At 37.7% G+C, this 23,399-nt stretch overlaps 1 protein-coding gene and 1 pseudogene across 1 annotated transcript in view; one reads left to right on the top strand and one right to left on the bottom strand.

The window, feature by feature from the left end:
- Positions 1-11,411: 11,411 nt before the first annotated feature.
- Positions 11,412-20,782, top strand: LOC139964602 (peptidoglycan-recognition protein 2-like; annotated as a pseudogene).
- Positions 20,063-23,399, bottom strand: part of LOC139964601 (vacuolar protein sorting-associated protein 8 homolog) — a 32,159-nt gene continuing 28,822 nt past the window's right edge. Inside the window, exon 40 of the mRNA XM_071966327.1 lies at positions 20,063-23,319. Within this exon, the coding sequence (XP_071822428.1) occupies positions 23,188-23,319 (132 nt within the window). The 3' untranslated portion in view covers positions 20,063-23,187. The remainder of the gene's footprint in view (positions 23,320-23,399) is intronic.

The raw sequence follows: 23,399 nt of genomic DNA on the forward strand, positions 1-23,399 counted from the left end.
ACTACGGAAAAGCTTCCGGATCAAACAATTTCAGAATAGAATGGGGTCGTTAATCGCTGACAATAGGTCATTAACATATTCATTAATTCTGTGAAACAATAAACGAAAGGATCTGAGTTGATGGATTTTTAACAATTGGCTTAAAGCACATGGTATTGATATAATAATTAATATATTACCGCAAACAATATTGACAGTGAACAGTTAGCATGTTATTTGTGGCGATGTAAGTACGCCTCGTATTCGTCAATTTAACTGTGCTTCTTCTGGTGAGCTGATATAGTGGTCTGTATGCTAGGCTAAGCAGTCCAGCCACTTCGATTGACGAGCCTCTTATGGAATCTCTCCAAATATTAAAATTGGTATACAAAATTGGAAAGTGAACTGATAGCAGTGGTTTTGTAACCGTATATGTAATATATCAAGTAGGCCTATATAGTGTCCACATTCATCCCTTATGATATCTTGAGAGGATGACGTATAAATACTAGTTCAGATAAGCTGTAATTTGCGGGATTTGGCGCTTCCGACATAAAAAACAACAACATACTTTTAATGAATGGTTTGCGAGACTTATATGTGTGTAAAACAAGGAAAATCAAGTCGTACAAAATAAACACTCTGCTTTGGAGTTTATGAAGCCTATACAGGAGTCACTTATACGCTGAACTATATCACCTTTCGCCACACAATGCGAGCTTTTTTTTTTAATTTCCGTCGGTACAACACTGTCAAAGTTTTAATGGTTGTCATCAGCTCTTTATATTGCTGTGGGTATATGAAGGGTAATTTGGAAGTGATTTTTTTTGTCTCAACAGGACACAATCAATTTAAGCGTACAAAGAATCTCAATAGTTTCCAGAAAAAATCTATAAGATAATAGAAGACTATATGTACATGTATATATATATATATATATATATATATATATATATATATATATATATATATATATATATATATATATATATATATATCGGTTATACACGTTATCTACATTCTGTTTTACTGTACGGTACTAGTTAGATAATGTTGTAACTGTAACGGTCACGCAACTAATTAGGTACAAGTCGAGATCAGATAACTATGACGTAAACTGGTATATATGACGTAGTCGAAAGATTCTTTCGTGCAGCAGATCTGTTTGGTAAATTTGGAGAGGTACCAACCTGAGAGTGGAAGGCCGTAAAAGTTTTAATAATTATTCATAACTAAAGTCTAGATTCGGTCTCTCCCAAAATGTTGTGCGTTGCCAGAACATTCCCATGAAACTCTTGACTTCACTTGCCGAAAGCGATTCATTGATTTCGCATCCTTAACGTTTCCTTGGAGGTAACCTGGCCTCGAATCGAACGCTACTGTTGTATGTATGACCTAATTAGTCATTTGTTCAAACTAAAAAATATCGACTTCTGGATTTGAAATCGAAATATAACTCGATTAGGGAACCAACTTGATGTTATTGCGAGGGGTATCAAAACCATCAATTGAAAATGATGATAATTACATATCTATACTTCGAGAGGAATTTGAGACGAACAAAAAATCCTCCTTCAGCTTGCATTATGGGTTACAATCAATATGCAATCCCTCTAAAGCAGATTAATTTCGGAACATTTAAACCTTTTAGCCTACAAAATACTCCAATTTCTGCAAAATCATGCTAAAGTTCATGGATTAATGACATGAATATGGCTGATAGATTATTCAACTTTTCTAATGGACGTCATATAGTAACTTAATAAATATTCATAGTCATTTGTTATTTATTCCAACTGCACATGCGCAAACAATTGATTGTCTATAATGGAGATGGGTTTGCAATCTAAAATCTAAAATATTGAAGCTGGTTATATATGACCTAGTGACGTCATTGGCGGCTTTCAGTGTCAAACCAGTTAACATTCCACATTGAAAACAACAATGAGAAAGAAAACAGTGTTAGATCCTATAGTGATGCTATGACGTCACAGATTACATCATGACATCTCCAGGATGCAACCTTTGAATTAGGATATCTCTCAAACGGAAAACCATAGCTGTTTGAGGGAGTTGTTCTTTACAGAGACCTCTGTCAGATATAAGCTAAAGATTATGGTTGGGTTTGTGTCTCCTATAGTGTTATCTTCATGTAATATTTAGAACAATGCAGATGGTTTTCGTCAGCAAAGCATAGTTTTTCTTATACATAAATTTCGTCAGGAGGTGGAGGGGGGGGGGGGTGAACAGTGGGTTTTATGACCAAACTTGATGAAAGTCAGAAACTCTTACACAACAACCTACGTTCCTTGAAATGATAGAGTTGCTTATCGTTCACAACTTCTCAAAACCAGGTAAGAAAAAAACAAAAACAAGGTGTAACATATCTATGGGAGAACCTCGCTCCCATTTAGAGTGGCTTTCATTATGAGCCAGTTGTTATGTCCTTTTTTATTTAATGTTAACGTAAACGGTGTTAATTGAAACAATGTGTGACATTTGGGAAGTTCTTTATCAGAAGCATCTTTATCACATAGACCAAAGATCATGGATTGCGGTTTGCCTCTCTTTTTAAAACCCGCAAAGAAAAGGTAGTCCTACATAATGTGATTAATAATGCAGTAATGACGTAGACAAGCACGTGCGCAATGATCACGGACATGCGCATTTGTAATCATGACACGGATAATACGATGTGCTTCTCCTATAAACAAATCCCTTACAAAAAGCAATGAAACCATAACTCGTCGCGTACGACTACATAAGCTATGAATGGTGTAGTACTGACACGCATGTGCAGTGAACACGGACATGCGCATTGTTATCATGATACGGGTTATTAACCAATGTACACTATTATCAAATGATTCACGAGCATGTTATGACACCTCCGATATCTTTTAACCATTGTTATTAAATTTATAATAAAATTACAACATTAACTATATTTTTCCATATTTCTTTTCTTTGCTTCTTCAAATGTTCTTTTAAAAATTACTAACAGACGAGTTCATTACTCAAAGGCTGTTTCAACTAATGACTGGCTAAAAGTCTAAACAACTGTCCCTATATGTTTAACTAGTAAGTATATCTTGTAAAGATGGTTCAAAATTGCAGATATTAACGTTGTACAGTTAAGTGTCATCCACTTTCTGTTAAAAATGTGGACGGAATTATTGGCGAAACCTTTAGAGTAGTTTGGTTAATCCAGTCAATCATTTTATGGATAGGATTGTGTGTTTAGTATTTTCTGCTTGTAAGTCCTCAGTAGCAACTGGTCAAAATTGTGACACGTGTTGTGGACTAACAACACACACCAGGTTTAATTGATGAACGGGTATGCTCACCTTTACCAGTGTTAACTGATAAAGCCATGAGAATCAGGTGAATTTGCACTTTTAAATCCATACAAGTTAGCGAAGGAGATAACGAATATTGGGATCATTTTCAAAGAAATCTAAAAAGAAAAAGAAAAAAAAAAAGAAAAAAAAAAGACGCCATAGGAATGATGTTTTTGTTATAGATCTATAAATTGATATTGACTGTTTTTAAATACAATTTTCACCTTCACGTGTAAACCTTGTCACTTTGCTTCTAATGAGACAACCAATTTTCTTGAATGTTGAGAGCTGTGTAATGTAAACAATTTAATGTCGTCTCCATCTTCATCATATAAATAGACATACCAATCTCTTCGATCAGTGTCGTTATCATTTCTGCGAATTAAAGCAGCATATTACAGTTTTATTTTAAAGGGACCATCATGCGATTTCTGTAAAACGAAAGACATCGATTGAGTGTAACAAACTTCAGGCGAGGATGGTTTAGCTCGGTTTATAAATAATTATATGGAAAAATTTATAATTTTCATATTATCATGAATTTCATCTCAAATTCCAAATTTGTCACAATTCGTGTAAAAGTCTCTGGTACGTTTTAAAGCAGGCGTATACCAGAATGAAAGAAAACGTGACGGCTGCCTGTGAGTTATTTTGATAGTTATGTGGGCGGACAATAGTCGACATTCAGTAATTAAGTTGATTTATCACCGTAATGAGATTTGAAGTTTATATATTTGGTGTTTGTAAAAGATATCTGTATAGAAGAGACTGACATATCATTATACGTATAAGTTATCGAATTTTTACCACGCCACATTCTCCCTTTTGATATCTATGTCATATAGGGTGAACTTACTGCCTCCCTAAGGTGCGGCAAGTGTGTATACCATGGATGAATGTTCTGCATATATCTAAGGTGCGGCCGGTGTATACCCTGTTTCATAGGATGAACGAACTGCCTACCCAGGGAGCTGTTACTGTTAGAGTAGCAGCTCCCTGGCCAACCTAAGGTGCGGCCAGTGCGTATGTTTCGTAGGATGACCTTACAGCCTATCTAAGGTGCGGCCGGTGTGTACACCCTATGTCCTCGCGGAGAAGTGCGGAAGGGGTTCTTGTTATGGTATCACCACTCGCGTGCGCAAGATTTCAAAGGTGGAAGGGGAAAAATTCTCATATCCCTGGACTGATGTCAGGTAGGGTCACGAAACTTAAGGGAATGGCCATGGTCATGGGTTTTATAAGGGAGGGGGGGGGTGACCGTGGAGTCGTTGAAGCCGACTCCCGTGCATGGGGTTCATCTTCCAATGACCATGTCATTGGACAGCTTTACTATAGTTCGAACTAGGGATCCACTCCACTGGGTCATTCAGTTGGCTCCTTTCTATTAGCAATGCGATTACAGGGCAATTGAATGTTCAATAATTAGTTTCATGTAAGAAAATTAGTTTAAAGTACCTCATAATCTTTGAAGTATAATTTCGACATAGTTGCCGTATAGTTGGGTCACCTACATATTCAAAATTCCTCCTCCCCACCCCCACCTCCAACCTCTTCTACTCCCGCGGTTTGAAATCTTCCTATGCTACAAACTGTTAAGTCCGCTGCATAATTTACACGAAAAATTGTATATAAACTCATGCTACAAATTCGGCAAGAGAAGAGGCAAGAAATTAAAAATGAATATAGATTACAGAAATAGAATCAAATGTGACTAATGGTCTCGGATATTCAGTCAAGTGTTTTATTTTTGATCTCATATTTCATGATTGGTCTACTTCAATTCTTTTGTTCTGTAAGCCTGGGCTTAGGTCTTCTTTTTTCTCTCTCTTTTTTTCCCCTCTTTTTTTCCAATTCGTATGACGTAATTCGCTGCTATCTTGAACAATTCTAGAAATATATACTTAATACATACATAAATAATATGAGTGGGATAATGAAGACTTTGCGTGTGTGTAAGTGCGTGTGTGTGTCAGGTACGTATGTGTGTATGTGTTTCATATACTCTAAGAGAGAAAAAACATGTAAAAAATGTTATCATAAATTCTATTTCATGCTATTTTTTTTTAAGAATAAGTAGACCACGACCTCAGAATACTTATATATGATGTTACGCTCTGTATATGCATATATAAGTCGGCCAAAGGCAGCATATATAAATCAATTTAACCCGAAAGGAATGACATATTTTTGATGAAATGGAAAAGCGGAGAAAACTGCGGCGGCAGCAATTTAGTGATCTCTCTCATTTCCTTCCGTTACATTTCTACCGCGGTTTACCGGTGCATGTATGCGAAGTGGAGAGTGGGTGGCAAGATGTGTTTCCGGTTAAAAGGCCTGGAGGAGTTGGACGAAAAGGAGGGTGTGGGTTCAAAGACCGTGGGCAATGATTCTGTAATCCGAGAGGCGAAGAAGGTTTCTATGAACGGCCCCCGTATTTTGACTGATATACGTTCTTAAGTTAACCCATTGCATTTTGCAAGAAGCACACCCCCCCCCCACCCCTCACCCTAATTCCTACAAAATACTATGAACAACACTAAATTCCAGACCCATCACCGAAAATATCTTCTTTTTTTTGTGGGAATATCTCACTCAATCTAGTTTGTCTTCATTCATACAATTGTTTTTTCACTTCTGCTCCGGTCTTGGCTGTTTCATCAGTCAAATGGTTGCGTTTATGGCCTTACCGGAAGAGAGGAAGGGATGGAATCATCGTCATCGTCGTCGTCGTCATCATCATCACCACCACCACCACAACCACAACCATCATCATCATGATCATCATCATGATCATCATCATGATCATCTATCATCATAATCATGATCATGATGATGATCATGACCATCATCATGATCATCATGATCATGATGATGATGATGATGATGATGATCATCATCATGATCATGATCATGATCATCATCATTATCATCATCACTACCACCACCACCACCATCATCATCACGATCATCATCATCGTCACCATCATCATCGTCATCATCATCATCATCATCATCATCACCACCATCACCACCACCACCACCACCATCATCATCATCATCATCATCATCATCATCATCATCATCATCATCATCATCATCATCATTATCATCATCATCATCATCATCATCATCATCATCATCATCATCATCATCATCATCATCATCATCATCATCATCATCATCATCATCATCATCACCGTACCCCCTGGTCCACACTGTGCCCCTCGTTATCCCCTCTATTATATTTTCTCACTTCGTGTTGAAGATTTTCCTATACCTATACGAAGTTCTCGGAAACATCCCAACGGGTGCACTTTTTCTGACCCTTTTATCAAAACAACTCAAACATATCCCTCATGGGTTGATGCTTATCATTGTACGTGAACCTCTTGTATGGAGCCTTGACATTCAGAAATAATCAATTTTCTGGGGCATATTCCATTCAACGCTTTCTATTCATCATGTCTATGGGTTTGTTTGTCCCTTAGAATTTGTCTGGATACTCTAGATGTGTTATTATCTTTCGACGATATCTCGCAGGCGTATGTATGTACAAACAGAAAGAGGAATAAACATGTTTACTCGTCATTCACAAAACTAGCGAGTAAAGGAAGCAGTTGATTCCCCTCATAGAAGGACGAATTATTTTCGTTTTGTTTTCAGCCCATTTCAGAATCAAATGTAGTATCTCTCTACAAGGGGCGGGTGAAAGGTTCAATCTGGGGTGCGTAGACTTCGGCGATGGGTAGTGGGCCATATGACTTTGATTTGAGGGTGCCAATGAAGCACACAATTATCTCAAGTTATGTAGTTACAAATGCTTTTGGATTAGCAATCGTGTTTGCAAGGAATTTACAGGAAAGGGAAATTTCTAGTTCTTTTGTAAACAACGTTCAGGGGAATCCTAAACATATTACATTAGCATCATTTCCATTATTGTATTGCCATCAACTTCTATGATCGCCGTACACTTCTAGCATATTGGGACGTGTAGACAATATGGTGGCGCTATATTCAAACGTTAACAGCGGATGCATAGAGATATGGCTCGGACGTGAGCATAGCTAAAATTCCAAATTCAGAACGCCTAGGCCCCGACTAAAAACCACAGAGGAAGTTTTGCATAAAGTAATATTATGCAAATATTCACATTTACAATAGGCATTCATTTTTTATTATCATTACGCAACTAATCAATCACGTTATAAGGTACCCATGGCTATATTATTGATAGTTCTTCCTGAATAGACAACCGTGTATGACAATGCAACAAAAGAAATTGTCAACTATTGTGGACTGTACCAAAATGTGCTACTAAAACACGTGTTATCCTGAATTTAACATTGTTTTTTTTTTCCTTTTAAATTTTGAGATATGTGTCTCGTTTGCACGTGATTTCGATTTTTCTCAGGAATCCGACTATTTTGCCGGATGAGGTATTACACAACTTGTGAATTTTTTACATAAATTATTGACTTCTTCACCAACAAAGCATAAGATAAAAAACGTCACCTTGGGGGAATTAATAAACCTATACATTAAAACTCCAATGGATTAACTTTTCTTTAACGTCGCCTTTGGGGGCTTTTGCATTATTTCGCAACGACTGGCTTGTTCTATAGGGCTAACGTTAAACACGCTTCAAATAACTAAATATTTGCTCAAAAGAGGATGCATGAAATTAATTCAACCACAAAATAATAGGAGAGATTGATTGTTTCTTCAGTTTTTGCCACTTGTTGGTCTTGAATGCCCCAAGCAAAACTCCATATATTGACTTCTCATATACTGTGTATACCATGACCCTGGATATGAGTGTAAAAGATTATTCTTTATAATTATTCAAGGTATATACTCAGGTAAGTCCCACTTAGAATAATCGGTTTCATTTCTAATTTTCCTGGTAAAAGGAATCATAGGTTTATGTTTGGTCGAATAAATTGTCGTATATATAATTTCAGAAAACTTTTGAAAATGATATATAAAAAAAGGCGTTGAGAACGTTAATATGGTAACTATTCAGTGTTATATGATGCGGTGCAAAGAGATGCGGTATGATGTAATGCCGGTTAATGCGGTGTGGTGCGAGCTAGTGGGGAGGGGGGTTGATGTAATGCCGTTTAATGTGGTGTGATGCGGTGCAATGAGACGCGGTATGATTCAATGCCGTGTAATGCGGTGCCGGTGCGAGGTAGTGGGGGGGGGGGGGGGTTGATGTGCAATGCCGTGTAATGCTGTGCAATGAGATGCGGTGTGGTGCAATGCCGTGTAATGCGAGCTAGTGGGGAGGGGGGTTGATGTAATGCCATGTAATGTGGTGTGATGCGAGCTAGTGGGGAGGGGGGTTGATGTTATGCTGTGTAATGCCGTGTAATGCTGTGCAATGAGATGCGGTATGGTGCAATGCCGTGTAATGCTGTGCAATGAGATGCGGTATGGTGCAATGCCGTGTAATGCTGTGCAATGAGATGCGGTATGATGCAATGCTGTGTAATGCTGTGCAATGAGATGCGGTATGGTGCAATGCCGTGTAATACGGTGCAATGAGCTGCGGTGTGATGCAATGCCGTGTAATGCGGTGCGATGCGGTGCAATGAGATGCGGTTTGATGCAATGCCGTGTAATGCGGTGCAATGAGCTGCGGTATGATGCAATGCCGTGTAATGCGAGCTAGTGGGGAGGGGGGTTGATGTTATGCTGTGTAATGCCGTGTAATGCTGTGCAATGAGATGCGGTATGGTGCAATGCCGTGTAATGCGGTGCAATGAGCTGCGGTATGATGCAATGCCGTGTAATGCGGTGTGGTGCGGTGCAATGAGATGCGGTATGATGCAATGCCGTGTAATGCGGTGCAATGAGCTGCGGTATGATGCAATGCCGTGTAATGCGGTGTGGTGCGAGGTAGTGGGGAGAGGGTTGATGCAATGCCGTGTAATGCTGTGCAATGAGATGCGGTATGGTGCAATGCCGTGTAATGCGGTGCAATGAGCTGCGGTATGATGCAATGCCGTGTAATGCGGTGTGGTACGGTGCAATGAGATGCGGTATGATGCAATTCCGTGTAATTCGGTGTGGTGCGAGGTAGTGGGATGATGTAAGCGATGTGGTGCGATGCTGTGTGTCGTTCGATGCTGTGAGGTATGATGCATTGCGGTGTGGTGCAATGCGGTGTGGTACAATGTAACATGCACAATACAAAACATCAATAATAAAAGCGTCACCACTGATATTCTCACTGTTAAGCACTGTTCATAGACACAACAAGATTCATAGTGTCTCATCAAACTATTTGACTATCAGCCCACCATATTTGCATGTTATCCTTCTTCTTTTTTGTTTGTTTTTTGTTCTTTATTTTCCGCTTATATCGGAGAGTTAGAACAATGAAGCAAAGAAAATGCGTTCGAAGACTGAGTGAAAACCAGAATGCAAAATGCATTGAGGTTTCGATGACTTCAATGCACTAGACTTCTGCTTGTTAGTATAACCAGAACTAGCTGTTACAAATAACACTATGGCATGCTAACACAGGTCAGTCTATACGTGGTTATACACACCTCCATAAAAAACAGTAGGGTTATTGTACTCAATGTTATGAATCCGCACACCAAGTATTACAAACCAAACCAAATCTCTAATAACTTCACACGTTAAGGTTGCAGAGGAGTCCACTTATGGACAATTTAGATTGGAATATGCCCACGAAACTTGAAAGAATCAACTTGAAAGAAGCTAATACAGGTCACTGGAGGTCAACCTGAGGTCAAAGGTCACCCAAATGCAGGTCTACTATATTACAATAGTGTAACTCCCAACCTTGATGGACATTTGGTTCTAAAGTTATTACAAAAATACTAGTTTTTGACCCCTGATTGACCTTTGTTGACATTGGATCACATGACTGTTATGTTTTGAAACAATCCCTTACCCCATTCACAACTAGTCCCAAAATATCAACCTTGTGGACCCTGTCAATGGTAGTTTCACAAGTTATTGAGAAAAACTAGGCCAACATTACAGCCAACTCCATGAAGTGAAAGCAAATCTCAAGTTCACAGGTGCTTGACCTAGTTTCTCCTTGGCAGCTGGCCAAGAAATGTTTTGAAATTCGTGGTACCTGAGCAACTTACATCCAACCAGAACTACCAATGATCTACAAATATTTTCTAGAGAAGGCATGCTTCGCCATTCAAGTGCACTATTCCATCGAAATCACATCAACTCTTTAGCAAAATATCCATACGGATGCGTGACAAGTGTTGCAGAAGCTCTAGCACTTTTATATATCTATGGTTTGCAAGCAAGCCTTGGAAGACACTGTAACACACACATCTATGTAGCTATGTACATAGCAATTCAGGACTTCTAGCGACACAGTTAAGTCAATGGGGATATTGTCGCGAGTTCAGATTCAAATCTACGGATGCCCGTAAGATCATTTTCAATTGTCAATAGGCTCTCCTATTCTTATCAGGCGAATCGCCCATGTCATCTACTTATAGGCTGGACGATGGGAGATACCGTATATTATGAAAAGGTTTTTACAAGTTGACCCCTGGTGACCCTAAATGACCTTCGACATCCACCAAAAACGATAGGCTGTTTGTACTTAATGTGGTCAACCTACATACCAAAAATGAAATCAATCCAAGCTTTGTTTCTTGAGATATCATGTTTACAAGCTTTTCACTATTTGACCCCTGGTGACCTCTTAAATGACCTCTGACCTACACCAAAAACAATAGGCTTCTTGTACTCAATAAGGTACTCCTATGTACCAAATATGAGAACTGTCCAAGCTTCCCTTCTTGAGATATCGTGTTTACAAGCTGGGCGTCACAAACGCACATACACACACACACACGCATACACACACGCATGATTACAAAGGTTACGATTATCATCGAAACCAAAAACTACAATAACAAAATAACAAAAAAAAAAGAACAATTTTGCTGAATTTGCAATTTAAGGGTATTCTGAAAGTGATGTGCCTACTTCACGATCTACACAGATTCCCATGCAGCTGCCGAGACTTATAACAGTCATAAATATAGGCAAAACACGTAGGCTTTGACAATGTCGCCTGCTTGGCAGAACAATAGACCATGAAGGCATATTCACTCCTGTAGGACTTCATAAATGTGTTTTAAAATTAGGCAGAGCAGAATAAACACATACGTGTGACCTATAGCGCTCTGAAGGTCGGTTTATCCATGCATACCATGTACAGTACAAACAAGGAAACTATACGCGTGGTGTACTTTATACAATTATATTATGTATGTGTGTACAGCGTATAGACGTAAGTGTAGGAGAAAGGCGAACAGAAGTTAACACAATTCGCTCAGTGACACAATTAGTCAATTTTTAGCAGCCATACAATTAGACGAAGACAGAGGCATTACACGTTAGGGTCATCACAAACTCGGCTGTTGTTGTACACTTCCTAAGTGTCGTATAGGCCTATGTAGCAACAAGGCACATTCTTTAAACCTATAGTACATGAGTGTGTAGGTTCCGTGTTTTGTTCTATTCTGAGGTCCTACTAAGAAATCGTCTAACGAATCGGGTTTAAGCTAGCTGCACCATTCGAGTGCTCCAGCTGACGTCAAGGCTAAAGTCTATACTGCTAACTATATACAGCTTGTATACGTTCAGTTCCTGGCATCTCTCATTTGGGGTATCTTGGTCTACTATATAAGGAAGCGAACATTTGTATAGCAGAACCCGTGAGGTATGGATGAACCGCCGCGTGCCTTTCCTATCACGCTTGTAGTCTTGGGTATAATTCTAGCGATGTCTTGTGCTGACAAATCGGTAAGCAGAAACATTCATTCTCATTGAGCAATTTCTGATAATTACTGATAAATATTAATGAGAACCAATATAGGCCTTTATCATCAGTGACATCTATTATATTAAAGCATGGAGGTAAAAACAGACTCCACGATTAAAGGTACACCGTGATTTCAATTTACAGGTTAAATTGTTGGCTCAGCGGCAGGGGTGGTGGTAGAGGTGGTGGGGGGGTGGGCGTGGGGTGCTCAGAAGCACGGATGACTGACTCTTAGAATTCTACAAGCCATTAATATCGATATAATGCCCGTATACATTATAACTAATATATTATATAATTAAATCCATCACCTAGGATCGAATGATGCTCTTCTTAGGTAACAGTTCTTCATCTCGTCACTCCAGGGGCGGATTGACTCATTACAATTAATTAACTAACTAATTAAGTTAATTAACATTTGTTATCAACACAGTAACGCATACCCAATATCACTGACCAAATAAACCCGTATGAAAAACCTATTACCCCCCCCGTTCAAAAGATACTACTTACAAAGCGTTTCCCCCATATCACAATCATGCAGTCTTGCCCTCCCCACCCCATCGGAACCCCACCTCTTCACCCCCCTCCCCTTACAAACAACAAGCAATGCGGAAATCGTATGGAGGAAGAGGAAGTAATACATTCACATGATACGGAGAAACGTTTAGTACTCGTTTCAAGTTCCCCCAATCTTTGTACAATTACAGCACACAGTGTGTCAATCAAAACCACCGGATGTTAACTCTGTATTGGATAACGCCACGAGTGTAGGCCTATTTTAAGCAGGGAACTCCCTGTTTTAATTTCACTGTCAAGCAAGTTGACATTGCCGTCTGCTTGATTAATAGGAAAACGATACTGAAATGAACTATGGAAAGATACAAACTTCCTCGTAATCATCGGTGCAAGTTGTATCCATGACAACCATGAATGAGATAGCTATAAAGTACAACCATAATACCGCGCCAATCTCAAAACAGGAGGAAATAAGTGAGGAAGCGTTAAACTGTCTTTGTTTCCTGTTTTTCGTGGAAGTAATACCTCGTGGGGTAAAACATGATGCTATGAATCAGTGTGTAGCTCTGTTGCTATGTAGTAACACTGGTCAGGATGATAGGGGTATATTGACCCCCCTCACCCCCTCCACTTTCTTCACAACACTCAACTGAGACTGCCTGCCACATCTTACGTCGTTCTCACTGTAGTATCCCCTTGGGGTCATGTCCATTGACCCACATTCGGGCCAAATCACGAATAACCCCTATTCACACTTTGTAAATATAATACGCTGTATGCTGGCTAGAGTTGCTTCAACGCCTATGCACACTTTGTAAATAATATACGTTGTATATTGGCTAAAGTTATTTCAATCTATATAACCTAAATGTGGATCTTAAAATACGTCACAGTTTAAATACTAGTTTGGTTTCATTTTCACTGAAATGTTTGTTATTGTATTCGTTAGAATAACAACAATGAAAGGCAAGTCCTAACCGGCATGAAACAAGGAAGTAAAATGAACCCACGTGAAAATATAAATATATAGATAAAAAAGCAAAAAGAGAATTAGAACCAAAATCAGGTCAAAAACAGAGACACTGATGAACAGCAGCTGCGAGCATCTTTCTTTCTGTCACAAAATAGTCTTTAGAAAAACAAAACTTAATTTGTTTGTTTATCGGTTGTATTTACGTCACAACGGACGCATACAATATTGAGGCTTAGCTCAAACAACTACGGGCAGACCCGACCTACAACAGGAGTACGTAGCCTAATCTACTAATCTAACCTACTTCAGCGTACATTATAAATTGGCATTAAATGTTTGAAAGACACATGTACTGTCCCAAAATATGCTAGATTCTCAAATAATGGTCACTTACGCTACAACAAGCGCTGAATTTGTTTACATTTGTAGCACCCCCCCCCCCCCCTCTGTCTGTCAGATCGCGACTTCTAAGTTGACACTAACATCCATATATTGTCGGAGAACATTTCGAAGGGTCAGGGCAACGATAATATGCTAGTCGTCATGGAAATTCATCGGCTTCTCGGTCTAAAGGTATATTACCCCATCTCTTGATCAAAATCAAACATCTATAAAGGTACGGTAATGTTCCTTGTCTGTCTTCTGTACTTTTATACTCCGATAACTATAGGTACATTTCGACTTGCGTGCTGAATCTTATTTTAATACTATATACCAGACACGGTCGGAGAGGTATGGGGTGTACTCTTCCCCGCCCCCCCCCCTTCAACCCCATACAACAAATTAACAGTAGTTAATACCACAAATTTGCGTGTTTATCTAATCATAGACCGAATTTATAGCCTAAATATGCCTAACAATACAAAATTTCCAGTCTACAAATTTAACTTCCTTTTGGAGGTGGAAGTTGGAGGGGGTAATTCCACCACCCCCCCCCTCCGATCCAAGAACCTCAGAGCCATCCCCATTCCCCTTCCTCTTTAGAATTCTGGATCCGATCATGTATAAGAAATATCAGCGCAAGTTACAGAACATGACTGGAATATGCCAGCAGATAAAGTTATCGAAAACGGGGACATTTATTCGCATAGAAATATCTATGTTCATTAAATTATAATTTTTGATTTGCAATTAATATTAAATATTGGAGAGAAGAGAAAAATACTGTTAGCAAACTAAACTGCTCATCTACTGCAAAAAGCCTGTGTAGGTAAATATGTTAAAAGTTAGACATTTCGATCCTAACAGGATCCCGTTTTTAAGATGATCCTGCTAGGATAGAAATGTCAGGCCCTATGAATTTTACAATCATAAATATTTAGAAGTTATAAATTTAAACAAATTGTATTTACTTCTTTTCCCTCCCAACTTCTCGGCAGGCATACGCAAAAACGGACGCAGGTGAGTTGAAATAAAAATAAAAGAGCAGATAATAAACAGAAAGTAACAATATTTACCCATTTTAAACCATGATGAGCCTTCCTATTGCTCAAAATTCGTAAAAGTATTTAATAGTATGTTATGACTTTCAAAGTGTTTTATTGATAGTGAAGAGTTTTCAGTCAATCCAACAATTAAACGTCGCATTGAGGAACAACAGCTTTGAAGTTGGTAGTAAAATGCTTGAAATACTATCAGCATAAGTGACCAGAATTTGACTTTCTAGCATTTCTTAGGACGATAGTTTTAGGCTACTCCGCAATGGCCACATGTTGTGTTTTCATCTTAATTCTAATACAGCACGTTCATGATAAGGATGCACATTATTATGCTAATTTGCTATTCTCTTGACAAATATAAGGAAGTACTTGAAAAGGATAAGGAAGTACTTGAAAAGATGTATGGTTTCGACAATTTATCCTTTACCGACTTTTTCATGTTTGCTAACAGTAGTTGTACCAGAGGTCATTGTCTTAAACTCCAAAAGTCACATAGTAGGATTAATATTCGGCATAACTTTTTTCTAATAGGGTTGTGAATGAGTGGAATGGTTTGCCTGAGAAAGTTGTACTTGCAAGTAGTGTCAATGGGTTTAAGAATGGTTTGGACAAGCACTTTAAGCATTGTAATCGGGTCTGAGTGTTTGTGTCTTCAGTTTTTTTTCTCTCTCTTTATAGGGTCCTTGATGGGGACTTAAGTGTCCCTCCTGATCCTTTTTTCTACTAAACTAAACTAATATAAATATTCATATCCTATTTATAGCATGTCCGGTCATCGTCAGCAGATCTGATTGGCAGGCTAAACCACCTAAGAATCGGACAGACATGACAACACCAGTCCCATTTGTAATTTTACATCATACTCTCTGGGATGAATGCTATGACTTTGAATCGTGTTGCGCAGAAATGAGGAAAATTCAGGTATTTTTGTTATGACAAATTATGTATATATTTATGTATTTGTATGTATTTTAGACCCTCCTGCAAGCAGGAACTCGCGAAGACGCCATCACTGGCTTATCAAAGCCGCAAGCTGACCGAAGTCAGTCTCTTAGAATTATATAACGTCCATGATTATGAATTGTCAATAACTCTGTAACTGGACGATATACATTAATCTTGGAGTGACTCAAACTCGGGACCTTATGATTGAAAGGCACCGGCGTTATCCACCGAGCTAACACTCCTTATGATTATGAATTATTATAATTATTTTGTTGATAGTATGATAATTACGATTAGAGAATAATTATTTCCATATTCTATAATATAGGACGGTACTGTTTATGTGAATCGAAAACGAGTACCGTTGGTGTAGATTAAAGCATGGAACGCCAAAAGGGAAGTAATTGCGCTGCGTCAAACAGTCAAAAATTGTTAAAATACTAAAATTACAAAAACATTAGCAAAGCATGATATTCATCAATGTTTCTGCCATCAATGTATATATCACTATGTCATCGCAGGAGTTTGCGATATATTATTCGTATTTTTAATGCGCATTTCATCACTTGTTTGCAACCGGTACACAGAACATAGCCAAAAACAACAACCGACTACTGAAATATATTTTAGCCTCTAAAGAGGATTCTGCTAGGATCGAAACGTCAGGCCAACTTACTTATAAACATATATATATTGTTGCATATTTTTTTCCATTTTTGATTGAATTATGGAACCGTTTATGACCATATTGCTCTTTTTCACGTGTTTAGGATTTTCATCAAGGTAATAGAAGTTGGGATGACATCGGGTACAATTTCTGTGTTGGTCAAGATGGCCGTATTTATGAGGGCCGTGGCTGGGATACCGTGGGAGCCCACGCTCCCTGGTATAACTTAAGATCCATTGGCAAGTATACAACAGCGTACATCACATCAACCAAATGTATGCACTGTTTGTGGAGACTATAACAATGTCGACAGTTTTATTGATTTAGAAAATTTCTAAAATCTGTTGCCGCGCATAACAGCTTGTCTGATTATTAATTATAAAATGACCTAGTTTTAAGCAATTTTGTTTTTATCGTCTTGTATAATCATGGTTAATGTTTTTTCGTAATTCGTGGGCCATAAGAGTATTACCCCGTACCTAGAATATACGTTGTGATACTTGTTAATGCAATAACAAGTCTGTCACACTGGTTTATGACTTCTTTGATGGATGTTAAAAGAGTTATTAATTCATATGACGATACCGAAATGTAAGAGACTATATTATCTTTGCTTCTTTTTAATGGTCGCTTTTGGAGCAGTTGTTTAGTTAACGTTTTTTATCACTTATAGGTTGATGACAATAGTTTCATTTTCAATTTTAAGTCATCCTTAAAAAACTTTATTTTTAAAACCTACTTTCACACGTTACGTTACATATATATTATACACGCAGGAATCTGCATTATGGGAAATTTCACAGTTAAGCTTCCGAACCAGAAGAGTGTTGATGCCGTTTCCTCATTGATAAAATGTGCCATTGAAGAGTAAGTTATCATTTCAATGCAGTTGTACCATATCAAAGACTAACCTACACCCCCTCCCAATACATGTGCCCCTTTCAAGGTGGTAACTTGAATTACACTATATAATTTTGTCGTAACAGTTAAGTTCAACCATTGGTACTTTCGTTTAATGGTACCTTTCAACTATCGTTACCCAATATGTGGATTGGTACCTTTCAACGATCGATACATTATGTCGATCGTTGATTTGGTACCTTCATTGATATGTACCTTTTGTTGATCCGTATATTTCGTCGATCGGTACCTTTCACAATCATTACCTTATGTCGATCTGTACCTACTGTCGATCGGTACCTTCATTGATCTGTATCTTTTGTTGATCGTACCTTTCAACCATCGTTACCTGTTGTCGATCGATACCTTCGTTGATCATTACCTTTCGTCGATCTGTACCTTTCGTCGATCTATAACTTTCGTCGATCGGTACCTTTTGTCGATCATTACCTTTCGTCGATCTGTACCTTTTGTAGATCTGTAACTTTCGTTGATCGGTACCTTTCGTCGATTAATAATTTTGTTGATCTACATCTTGAGATGAACAATCAGAATCTTCAGTCACTCACGGAATTAAACTTATTTTTATTTAAAGAGAGTATCAATAAAAACCGAACTTATTTTGTAAATTTTCTGTACAGGAATAAACTGAAGGATTCTTACATTTTGTATGGTCACAGACAAGTCCGAGACACAGGCTGTCCAGGAGACGCCCTCTTTAAGGAAATACAGTCATGGCCGCATTGGGTATGAAAATATATACACGTAATAGACGCTTTACATAGTAATCATCATAATAATATTTGATTTTTATATAGCGCTTTATACCAGCAATAGGTCTCAAAGCCCTTTACAGATGTTATATAACCCCTGGTCAATGATAACCTGTCCCAGAGACAATCCCTCCAGTTGGCAGCAGTTATATACTGCACCCAATGACAAGTTACCTCACAGGTACCCATTTAACCCCTGGGTGGAGAGAGGCAAGTGAGATAAAGCATCTTGCCCAAGGACACAACGTAATGAACTAGGCAGGAACCGAACCAGCAATCCTTGGATCACGAGTCCAACGCCTTAGCCATTTGGCCACCATGCTCTAACGTAGACACTCTTGTCGGGCTTTCTCTCTCCCCCCCCTCCCCCCCCTCCCCTCAGACTGGTCTTTTTGCATTACTCATATATCTATCCATAGATTCTCTACCAGTCATGATCATCTGACTGACATGACATAGCTTGGCTTTGTGTGATGTCAGACTGTAACCTATTTGCATAATGCGTATATGGTTACACGACAAACAAACACATTACTAGGTTTCACTGTCATGGGTTCTATTCTTGAATATATTCATTGTTTTCAGTGCAAGATATAAACGTCACATGGCATGAAAACTCCTTTTGAAATGAAAATATCCATCCTCCATATCATGCTCTCTTGCAAAGTTTTCACTGGTGTTTAAGATAACGTAAACACTGCACCTTGCCTTAACGTGCAGTCATCGTACATATTTAATATGTTACAACAGTATACATGGTTCGCTATTCCTCACAGTAAAAGTCTTCAATACATAAATATCGTGCTCTGAATAGTAACATCCTTGCTCTTATAACGTCCCATAACATTTTCGTTTTGGTTTTTTCTTGTCTGTAGAAGCCAGGACAGCACTATCCACCAAACCAGAGTAAACCCGTTTCTCAACAAGAAATTATACATCACCATTAAGTTCAGTATAAAGGATCCAATGGGGGACTCAAGATTCCCAGAAGATGTGACCGGGAGACAAGTATTTGTAGATACCGAAATTATCAACTAGTAAAATCGACAGAATAACATAAAATACCTCTAGCTGAGCTTACTAGTTTTCTCGCTGCGTCCTTTACGCTGACCAAATATTTATGTTTGCTGCTAGTCATGTTAGTGCCAACGAGGGGGCATTGGACCTTCCTAAATCCATGCCTACCATAAATTGAGTAAAATTTGTCATAGAAAGTTCCTGAAATGAGGATAAACTTACTTTGATCGAAACAAATAGGAAACAGTACTAGTCAGATTTGATATACTTCATTTTCTCCAATTTAATAAAAAAATTTTTTTAAATATTAACGAACATGTAAATTGAAGCCGGGAATAGGCTTAGTTAGAAATTTAATTTTGATTTATATTTTTATATTTCAATTTGTATATATAGGTTTATTTTTAGTGAATGTCCAGTAGTATAATATGCATAACATGAATAAACCATGCATATGCCGAAAATAGGTCGACATTTGCTAAAAACAAAAATGACATGTGGTGAGCATATCAAATTTGTAGGCTTCATATTCATATTGACTAATATTGCAGTATTTTCCAAATTTTGTTCTCTACTGTCTCCAAAACATCACTTTTCTGGGTAAAATGATAAAAAAAAAAACCAATGTAAAAGAAAAAGAGACACATAAATTACAGAAACAATAAAACGGTACAATTTCAAAAATTTGATTAATTTTTGTCCATAGTTTTTGTAATTTTTTATGACAGTGTTGGCGGCGAGTTGTAATATACAATGGCGTACAGATAGGGTACAATATAAATAATAAATAACTGTACATACTATAAGAACATGAATATTCATATAGGATGAGTTTCATGACAGATGGCGTCCCATAGTAAATAAAGTGATAAAACCAAACAACTCCAAGACTATTACACTGTTACTTTCCCTGACAGGCCAAATTGAATTTGTATCCAAGTGAACAGATACAAGACCAATAAAGGACAGGTTTATCGAACAAACTCTGTGCTTCAAATATTCCCTACATTGAGGTAAAAATATCTCTTTTCTTAGAAATGTTGAGATATATTTTGTAAGGTTGGGACGATATATTTTAAAATGAGATGAATCATTGCTATTCATCACTTCATTACTTCAAGAATTGGTTATATTTTTTCATTATCTTTTTTTTTCGCCATCAAATATGCTTTGAAATTAATTAAATAACTCACATCATAACAGATGCTTAAAATCCGCTTAACGCTTTGCCAAAAAAAAAGAAAAAAAAAGTAACATATATGAAGAAAAGTTAGGTTGCGATCTACCACATCTTCAAATCAGAGATACTTTGCATGTTAAAATTGGGGCTGATGCAATTATTGCCATTCACAGCTCAGGATCTAACTACCATCACAATACCTCTTTATTGTAACAAGAAGAAAAAACCCAAGCCTTAAAGTGCACATTGTCTTTGTAAAGATGTAAAAGATGTAGAAATATGATATAAATATGATTAACTGCAAAACAGGAAAATTAATGTTTTGTGTAAAAGATGATGGTATAGCCCAGGGGTTCTTAAGAGGTGCCAACTGGTCAAATCCTGCATGTGCTAGATTTTAATCTGGGCTGTGAAAAGAAAAAAGGTCCGGAATCTTGCACTACCTGGATTATGCAAATCCTTAAGGCCTTAGACACCCTAGTCCTCTACCCCAGACATGCCCCAATTGTGGGTTTTTGGTTACCCTTGCTACAACTAATGTTTCCCTCTTACCCTCATAAGAAATTAATTAAGGACCCATGGTATAGCCTGCGTGTTTAATTAGTTTTTTTGCCCATTTATTTCTTTACCAAGGAAAACAAACAAGCATTGTGTTCTACCACAATTTGCATAAAAAACTATGATGTAATTATGATGTAATTGATGTAACTAATGTAATTTTATAATGAACGTACAATTGAACTATAAATACCACTACAGAAATGAAAGTATGTTGAAACTGAAAGACTTCTTTTGGTTTGTAAAAGATGGATATCTCAAAACTGATTCTTGACGATATGACAAAATTTGTCTGTTTAATAAAATCATTACTTTAAAGATGTTTGGATTAATCACAGTCTGTTCACTTGAAAACATATTTGCTACTGTCGTAAAAATTCTGTACAGTTGATGACTGATAAGCACTATCAGTGCTTGAGAATTTTTATCTAAAAACACAGAAAACTGAAAAACACCTGAAAGTACAATCTTTTTGATACAAAAGTATTGAATTATACAGGACCAATGGGAATTGGAACTGAGAGGCTGTTCCTTTTCTTGAACTTACCCCCTCCCCCTATATCCTTGATTAAGTATCAAATGCCATATTTCTCCAGTCCTGAGATATAGAGCCTATCCCACCAGAAGATTGGTAGCCGTGGCCCAGTTAAATTTACAACTATGTAAAGACGACCATGTTTACTTTGTTAATGGTTAGATATATAGTGCTGACCACACAGACTAGGATCCTTGTAATATTTAAGATGGCTAAGTTTTACCACCAGTATTCTAAAGGTGTGGTAGACCGGTAACATCAGGGGTGTACCTCCGATACTTTGAAGGGCAATCCAAGTGAAATCTTGTATCATACTTTTTCTTTTGCTACAGGTGACTGCTAGCATGTTCTGTCACCCCCCACCTCCCCCCTCCCCCCCCCTCAAAATGAAAAATAGAAACTAAATCTGTATAAACTATTGTATCGTTTTGTGGAAGACAATGTACAAGTGTTCTACACTCGAAGTTCACAACATATTTTTCAAGTGGGTTTAGTGATGTCTGTGAGCCATCCTTACTACTTTAATATAACATAATACATCACAGTTTTAATCACTAATTTAGCATTCCTTTAATGGGAAGTGATGGGTGAGGAATTGGGTCTAGTGTTCTATCAACTTACAAAAACTAATGGTTAGCAATATCTTGAGTAAATATTTTGAAATGCTGTGTAAAAAGAATATATAACACAACCACGCATTACAACAGGTGTTGGTCTGATATGATAAAGATACTTCACAACAACATGGTGAAATGTACTTCACAACATGGTGAAACAGTACATCACAACATGATCATAAACATTATGATACAAATTGTATCCACTCGGGTCAATTCACGTAGACATGGTTGTAAATATTGATATGCCACCATGTTGTAATGTTATACGGTAACATGATTAACTTTCTACTTTGTATGGAGCAACATGTTGTAAATGGACACAAATAGCCAACAGAACTTGAATAAAATATATCAACATTAAAGTGGCAAAAGATAAGTAAAGAAATCCTTTAAGGTCAGTTTGTGGCAAGATTCTATGTAACGTAGTCAACAGTAAAGTCAATACAGCATGTTATATAGTTAGTAGCAACAATTAAAAACAATCAAATGCCCTACAGACAACCCTCCATGTGGCAACACCATGACATTTCACATGATTATATTTGTTGCTTTGACCACCAACTTTGTGACTTGCAGTGTTCCAATGACACAAAAGGACGTCTGTCAGTGAGAAGGGGTTAAACACTTCTCAGTTTAAAAGTTTTACTTGTGACAGAATCAAAGGAATCTATAACAGTTTTTCAACATGGTGAGATGTCCTATGCCACAACATGGCAAGATGTAAAGGCATGTTACATGTCTGGTAGCAAGAACTAGATTTATTCACATGCTGAAAAAGTTACATCCCTCATGTTGCAACATGCTGACAATATTTTCACATGATTAAGAGGCAGAGAGTCTGTTGCGTTGACCGCCACATCGTGACTTGAAGTCTTCCAACGAGAACAACATGAACGCATTTGTCAGTGAGTGATGGGCGGTGGCGCTAATCTCAATTTAAAGCTTTCCGAGTGAATGATGCTATCCGACTTGAGGACGCCCTGTTTTGCAGAGTGATCGCGTTGGTTTCGGGCGAGTTCGGATAACAGTCCCAACTAAAGATATCAACAGAAGGAAGATGAGGTTTAGTGTTGTTAGAGATAACAGAAACTTGATGAAAATATGAAAATAATGG

This window comes from Apostichopus japonicus, chromosome 23 (genome assembly GCF_037975245.1).
Source record: "Apostichopus japonicus isolate 1M-3 chromosome 23, ASM3797524v1, whole genome shotgun sequence".
NCBI classification, from domain to species: domain Eukaryota; kingdom Metazoa; phylum Echinodermata; class Holothuroidea; order Aspidochirotida; family Stichopodidae; genus Apostichopus; species Apostichopus japonicus.